At 42.0% G+C, this 8,205-nt stretch overlaps 1 protein-coding gene across 2 annotated transcripts in view; it reads right to left on the reverse strand.

The window, feature by feature from the left end:
* The window catches only part of LOC308403766 (TNF receptor-associated factor 2-like), a 35,852-nt gene extending 28,511 nt beyond the window's left edge, over window positions 1-7,341 (reverse strand). For both annotated transcript variants that reach the window (XM_080893491.1, XM_080893490.1), the window contains exons 1-3: window positions 6,985-7,341; window positions 2,291-2,369; window positions 1,850-1,948 (exon numbers count right to left, since the gene is read on the reverse strand). In XM_080893491.1, the coding sequence (XP_080749617.1) occupies window positions 1,850-1,948; window positions 2,291-2,369; window positions 6,985-7,172 (366 nt within the window). In that variant the 5' untranslated portion in view covers window positions 7,173-7,341. The remainder of the gene's footprint in view (window positions 1-1,849; window positions 1,949-2,290; window positions 2,370-6,984) is intronic.
* Between the last annotated feature and the right edge of the window lie 864 nt (window positions 7,342-8,205).

Consider the following 8,205-nt stretch of genomic DNA (forward strand, 5'->3'; position numbering starts at 1 on the left):
CTTTTTTTTCTTTTTTTTTTTTAAATCGTCATTTGGAAATGAGATCGCACATAAGTATGAATTGAGATCGTGATTTTCTAACAATTAATCGTGCAGCCCCAGCATCACCTTAAAGTTCTTGTCTCTTGATGAGCACATCAGCTCCTAGTAAAGTCTGGGGCAGTGACAGCTGGCTAACCAAGAAGGGGGCTTGAATGGTGAGATTGGGATTGTTATTCCCTGCCAAGTTGACGGTGAGCTCTACCCAACAATCATAGGAGATGTTTTGGACATTAACTGCATAAAGATCAAGGTCTTCATCAAGAAGTTCTTGACGTGGTCTTACTGTATAATTGAGAATGTGGATGTCGGCTGATATGATTTTAGCTGCTTGGGTTCAATGCTTACTGGAAGGCCCTGCTGACAGGCTTCTGGCTTTCGCTTAAAAAAGACTGTCTTGTTTCCCTGAAATTTGGTATGCTTTAAGCATCCCACTGCTTAGTGTCCATGATCTCCACACACAAAACAATGGTTTCATTCCTGCAGGTTTCAGACAATGGGCTGTTTTCCCTCTTCCCCTGCTCTGCCAGCTGTCAAATGGCCTGAAGGTCTCTTTCGTATGTTGTGTCTCTTGTTTTGTTATCACCCTGCCAACCTCATGTTTTGTAGCGTTGTCATCTTTTGGCAGGGGAGTTGTCCTAGTCTACGCTGGATCTGCTTCTCTCTTGTTTGTGCCACAATAACAAAGGACACTAGTTCAATGTTGTCGCTTCCCAAATTTCCTCTGAGGGCCGGGGGATGACATGCTGAACTGTTGTCCTCTTATTGACCAATATAAAGAGCACTGGTCTCTAAATGCTATTGACACCCTTTTCTCAATGAGAAGTCTGGGCCCTGGAGGTACTTTCCCTGCCGGATACACGATGGACGGGTGGCAGACATGGAGGATCGTGTGCCTGGCGGGACTGTCGATTGAGGACGCTGAAGATATCTACCTATTCGGAACCATGATAACAGGGTTCTTGCTGATCGGAGTTGGCTTGGCCCTGGCTTGTTGGAGAATTAAGAAAGCGGAACCGGCTGTTCAAACCCCCCCAAGGCTGCCCGCTGGGATTGAAACGATGGGACGAGGTGCGGCTTCTCAGAAAGGACTCACTGAATGCAGCATGGTTAAGAGCTTGGAGGCGCTAACGGCTGCAGTGAAGGCTCACTGAGTACCTCTGAGCGTACATTGGATTACATCAGGGAAGAATCCACTCGGAACAACACCTCTGGGCGGAAGCTGGATTACATCGCGGATCAGTTGGCTGCGGTCGTGAGGTCTCAGAATCTGCTCTGTGAGCAAAAGACTGAAAAGACCACAGAATTGAAGGTAAATAACATCATGAAGAAACTCGCAGCTATCCAACGGGAGATTGAGAGACCAGTGTCGGTGTCGGAGTGTTAAAAACAGCTTGAAATTCTCATGAGTTGTTTGTAAAAGAAAAATCACCATTATAATGCGGCTACCCCTTTGACGCCAGCTGTGGGCTCAAGGCCGGAGCCGAACAAACACTCCCTGATAACGACTGTCACGATGTTGTGCTGTGGACATTAGGTGCTTTTTGTGCAGAGGAGTTTTTTTGTTTCCTGTTCTCATGCTATCCTACCATGGAAGTACAGCATGAGTAGAGGTCTTTTTTTCCTCTTGTACTTTCCCATTGTAGTGTACATTTCAGTGTTTTTTCTGTAACGCTACCAATCTCCGACTTGTATCCCCATGTAATGTCTGTGTTGTGTGTGTAAGGTCGGGGGGGGTCCCATTTCACTGCAGGGCAACCTGCATGTGGCGAATAAAGCTTTGATTGATTGATTGATTGATTGAAATCACCTCAAATTCTTTGACAGTTCCAGTCCATATGCATCCTTCATTGGGACAGACAGCTGCCAAGGCCTCCACTTCTCTGCGGGCTGCATTGTCAGGGAAAGCCTGGGTGGGAAAAAAAGGAGGTTGTTGTCAGTGTTGTTTGGTTTGCATCTTCAGTTCAGATTAAGCCAGGATGCACCAATTTCATTTTTCAGGGAGATTCAGGACATATGGTCAGAGGATAAAATGGCTATAGCTGTTCCATCTATTGTTGTTACTGCTAAGACCTATAGAGCAGTCACAAAGTTTCTGTTGTGTTGGATCTAAACTGCAGGCCATTAGATTTGAACAGAAACAATGACCATGACATTACAGTGCTTTATAAAAATTCCAAACCAGGCCAAACTCTATTAATAAAACTGCTAAAAATGCTAATAAAGTGGAACTGTAATAAAATGTACTTACACCACCTTGCTTAAGGATCGAGGTGGGTTCCTCAAACAGGTCTTCTTTGATGCATGCACTGCATTTCTGTGGTCCACAACTTCCAAAGAGAAAAAAAAACACACATAAATAATAAACACTGTGGTAGGGCTGGGCGATATATCGAGTTTTTTAAAAATATCGATATATTTTCATACGAGATATAAGATGTGACAATATCGTTTATATCGATATAGTCTATGTTACGTTATAATTATACTTGTGGAGCCGCAGGTTTGCCTCTCTTTCGTCCACTTTTGTCTCTACGCAACGTTACTCGGCCTGGCCTCTCCTTCACTGAACACAACTCCCCCTCCCCCATAGCTTCACCTGCAGGCAATGACAAGATGAAAGCGGAAAATCTCCGTTAGCGAGTTACCGTGCGTGGGGCTGGATGGCGTCAACGTGTTAGCGAGCTAACCGCGCTAACGAGCTAACCGCGCTAACGACATGCAGCCAGGAGGGGCTGCACGGACTAAAATCCTTTCATTTTCTCAAAAATCGACAGCGCGCCTTATGTATGAATTCTGGTTGTGCTTACTGACCGCGAACCGATTTTATGTGGGACACAGCGCTCAGCAATCTGTCAAAAAATGTTTTAATATGACTTTGCTAAGCTACGGAGCTGCACCACTTGATGGATTGTCGGAGGATTACGGCTACCGAGGAGGAGCCTCGCGGAGTGATACGTACTGTGTGTATAAGGACCACAAATGGCACCTGTTCAGAGACGTGGTGCAGCTGTGAAATCTGTCTCTTTGTTATTATGCTCAGCGTCTATTAGTTTACATTTTGACTGCACAATTGTGAGCTTTTTGTTATGCACAAAAACAACATTGTTTTCTTTTATTTATGGACCATGATTATTTAATAAATGCTGATAATTTATTTTTGAGTAATTTCTTCATGTACATCTACGCTGTATGTAAATAAAAGTGCCCGTGTGACATCTGGGACACAGTGTGACTAAGAACTCTCTTTTTGTTCTTAACTTATGGCTTTTAAAAAAAAAAAAAAAAAAAAAAAAAAAATCGAGATATATATCTTATATCGCCATCCAGCTAAAAAATATCGAGATATGAATTTTGGGTCATATCGCCCAGCCCTACACTGTGGCAATGTCAAACTACCATTGAACATTTGGCATACAATGCCTCAGTAAGTATAACATACAGTGGGGCAAAAAAGTATTTAGTCAGCCACTGATTGTGCAAGTTCCCCCACTTAAAATGATGACAGAGGTCAGTAATTTGCACCAGAGGTACACTTCAACTGTGAGAGACAGAATGTGAAAAAAAAAATCCATGAATCCACATGGTAGGATTTGTAAAGAATTTATTCGTAAATCAGGGTGGAAAATAAGTATTTGGTCACCTCAAACAAGGAAAATCTCTGGCTCTCACAGACCTGTAACGTCTTCTGTAAGAAGCTTTTCAGTCCCCCACTCGTTACCTGTATGAATGGCACCTGTTTGAACTCATCATCTGTATAAAAGACACCTGTCCACAGCCTCAAACAGTCAGACTCCAAACGCCGCCATGGCCAAGACCAAAGAGCTTTCGAAGGACACCAGGAAAAGTATTGTAGACCTGCACCAGACTGGGAAGAGTGAATCTACAATAGGCAAGCAGCTTGGTGTGAAAAAATCAACTGTGGGAGCAATCATCAGAAAATGGAAGACATACAAGACCACTGATAATCTCCCTCGATCTGGGGCTCCACGCAAGATCTCATCCCGTGGGGTCAAAATGATCATGAGAACGGTGAGCAAAGATCCCAGAACCACACGGGGGGACCTGGTGAATGACCTGCAGAGAGCTGGGACCAAAGTAACAAAGGTCACCGTCAGTAACACACTACAACGGCAGGGAATCAAATCCCGCAGTGCCAGACGTGTTCCGCTGCTGAAGCCAGTGCATGTCCAGGCCCGTCTGAAGTTTGCCAGAGAGCACATGGATGATACAGCAGAGGATTGGGAGAATGTCATGTGGTCAGATGAAACCAAAGTAGAACTTTTTGGTATAAACTCAACTCGTCGTGTTTGGAGGAAGAAGAATACTGAGTTGCATCCCAAGAACACCATACCTACTGTGAAGCATGGGGGTGGAAACATCATGCTATGGGGCTGTTTTTCTGCCAAGGGGACAGGACGACTGATCCGTGTTAAGGACAGAATGAATGGGGCCATGTATCGTGAGATTTTGAGCCAAAACCTCTTTCCATCAGTGAAAACTTTGAAGATGAAACGAGGCTGGGTCTTCCAACATGACAATGATCCAAAACACACCGCCCGGGCAACAAAGGAGTGGCTCCGTAAGAAGCATTTGAAAGTCCTGGAGTGGCCTAGCCAGTCTCCAGACCTCAACCCCATAGAAAATCTGTGGCGGGAGTTGAAAGTCAGTGTTGCTCGGCGACAGCCCCAAAACATCACTGCTCTCGAGAAGATCTGCATGGAGGAATGGGCCAAAATACCAGCTACTGTGTGTGCAAACCTGGTAAAGACCTATAGTAAACGTTTGACCTCTGTTATTGCCAACAAAGGTTATGTTACAAAGTATTGAGTTGTATTTTTGTTATTGACCAAATACTTATTTTCCACCCTGATTTACGAATAAATTCTTTACAAATCCTACCATGTGGATTCATGGATTTTTTTTTTTCACATTCTGTCTCTCACAGTTGAAGTGTACCTCTGGTGCAAATTACTGACCTCTGTCATCATTTTAGGTGGGGGAACTTGCACAATCGGTGGCTGACTAAATACTTTTTTGCCCCACTGTATGACCTTAACTCAACTTTGTCTGAATACTCAAAATACATGCCGTGGTCTTCAAGTATGATGGCACAATACAACAACTATAGGTTGAAAAACAACTATTCTGAATTCTCTAATATTTGGTCAAACCCAATTGTAAACTTTTATTGAAAACAGCCTAAAATCTCTTAGGGAATCTTTCTTGTAGTTTTTTTAAACTAGCCTTCAGGACTAGTTCTCCAGGCTTCTTTAAGGGCTTTCTAAAGCTCTTCTTTGGATGTTGGCTGCCATTCATTTTGCTGCCTGTCAAGATGAGTGTTTCTATAATGCTGAGTTCCAAGCTTTGGGGAGGCTAGTCAATGATAGTCTTCCATTGTGTTTTTCTATCCAGACATGCATTTATTACACAGACAGTTTATTTCAAGTCAGTCTAGTACTGCACATTGTATATTTTACTCTTACAATGGTTAAACATGGTGAAATGATCAAATAGTACCATAAGAATATGTGTAAATCGAAAAGAAAAGCACCTGTGTTACACTTTTTTTGTTGGCTCTGTATAATGTCAGGAGGTGAGGTGTGGTGAGGTACACAGCATTGGAAACAACCACTCTGTGTTTGGAAGGGGCAGCCAATAGGAAGAAACGTGGTTTTAAATGGAGAGGAGATGCAACACATTGCTTTACAGATGAATTGAGGGGCTGGATTAAGGCCCAGGAGTAACACAAATAAGGATCCATTTAAAATACCGGAAAGCTACATTAGTAAAATATTGAGCTCGAAAATAAGCAGAATAGATGCCTTCTTACTTTCAGAAGACTATTTTCTCTTTAATCACTCACACAAACATGATTTGTGTTGAATTTCTTTCATAGGTATATTAATCCAGTTTTATTTTTTATTTTTTTTACACCTACAAATGCAAAGAAAGACAAGCATTTGTGAAAAAGTTAGGGTGTGTGTGGGGGGGTGTTGTCCCACCTCCCCCTCTAGGTAAATAAAATGAGCACACTCATTATATCTTAGATTAGATTACACACAATAATTAGTAAAAGTCAGAAGTGAGTGTAGGGCACAGATGGATGTCTAACACCTTAGGATCTGTGAAGTTAAATAACTGATTCATTCTTGAGAAACAAGTCATCTAAAACATAAGTGAAACTGAAATTGCTCTGTGTCATCACACACCTGCGCAGTGTGAGAGAAGAAAACAGGTGAGTCACTACAAAGGTCCACTCGCGGTGCTTTAACCCTGTGTTTTTGTTTCTGTACCACTATAAATCCAGAAATATATACATTTAAAAATGCACTCCTTATTACTGCATTTGAAAATATAAAACATATAAAACAATACTAGTAAGAAATACTAAACATATATAAATCTATGAACAGCTGGTCCTTCTTGAAGCCTGAGTCGTTAGGTCACCCGAATTTTACCTTGAAAAAACTGGCAACTTTATTTTGGCATACTTACTAGACAACAGACGCAGGGAGATAATACATTTTAAAGACACTGAGAGGTGCCAGACCTTCTAGTGAATTCGGCACAATACCGACCTGACAGTACAATAAAGCGCTGTCAGGTTCAACTTCTCGAAATGCACACCCCTGGCTGGCTCCTGTGTCCTGCCGACCCCAGCAGAGGTTAGCAGGACGAGACTACGAGGACACCTAGCCAGTCTATCGCACATAGACAAGTTGAGATATTATTTAGATAAGGACGCTATTCATTTATCACCTGTAGGTTCAGTTTAGCTGTATTTTGTTTGTAATTCAACTCTCTTTGTGCAGGCATACAGCGTTACACGTGTCAATAAATGTTACATGGATAGATATTTGAACGAAGGCTGGTGACGGGATCTGAATGCTTATTTTGGGCTACATATATCTAGCTAGCTCACTAGCATCCAGGACTACTCACCTCACAATTTTGTTGAAACAGAACGAACAAAAGCGGTGACCGCATTGGGCTTGCAGGGGCCTTCTCAGGATTTTCTGACACGAGTTGCACAAATGCTTATCCTCCAGGTTGTTAGCCAAAATTTTCTTTGGGAAGCCCGGTTTGTTACCTTCCAGGGAAGATGGTGGAGACGGCTCCTGTGCAGCCATTATTCCCCTTGAACAATATCGGGGTACTCAGCGGGGTGTGTTCAAGATAGCAAACACAGCTGAATATGACTGTAAAAATACCCGCAAGCAACGACTCATTGCTCTTTAGCAATTTATTAAAGCGTGTATACCTGCTTTGTTTATGAACAAATGACGACATCTAACTCCTCATCTGCATTGACAAACACGTCCAGGCGTTTTCATGTGATAAAAGTGACAGCTGAGGATGCTGCGCTTTACTGTAAGTTGCTACGTCTGCCGCTAGGTGCCGCAAGTCCAAAAGAAGAGCATCTGTGTCATCAGGAAGCTGGCTGGGATAAATTGGACGGTCTAGATTCGACCACCACGACAGCCGCGGCAAGCTAACTGCACTTAATCTCGGAAGTACTATAGTTACGTCTTGAAAATAAAAACGAAAATCGGCAATCGGTTGTAATGTGAGAAAGTAAAGAAAATGGATCTTGTTCTACCCTAAAGCTGTCTGAAACTGTGCACATCCACGTGGAAAATAGCAAAATCATGAGACTTACCAGGTATTATGTGTTAATTCTCATTAGTATACACAATTCAAGTGAACTATTGCCCAGACTTCATAAAATAACTAAATTCATAAAATATTCTTTAGTTTGGTTATCGTAATTGTATTTCAACCAAACTCGCTTTCTGGTAAATTAGTATATTAGTATATTAGTATTAGTATTAGTATCTGTAAATTGATTTATTAGCTCATAAATGACCAACACCAAACACGTGGATTTTAGTAGTTACAGTTACCTGACATAAACAGTATAAAAGATTAAAGCTGCATTCTATTTCATGGTAAGTAGGGGGCAACTCCTTTGGTTGCAGTAAGACTTTTAGTTCTATAGAAGTCTATGGGAAAATAACCATCTGTGATGTCAGTAAACACTTTACTGATGACTTTATGGGCTTAGTCAGTTTCAGGTAATGCTGAATAAAACATGAGCCCAAATTGATTACTCATTATTGGAGTTCAAGGAAAAAACGAGAATCATCCCTGTGTTCACTGGAT

This window comes from Rhamphochromis sp. 'chilingali', assembly GCF_963969265.1.
Source record: "Rhamphochromis sp. 'chilingali' genome assembly, chromosome: 10".
In the NCBI taxonomy this organism is placed as follows: domain Eukaryota; kingdom Metazoa; phylum Chordata; class Actinopteri; order Cichliformes; family Cichlidae; genus Rhamphochromis; species Rhamphochromis sp. 'chilingali'.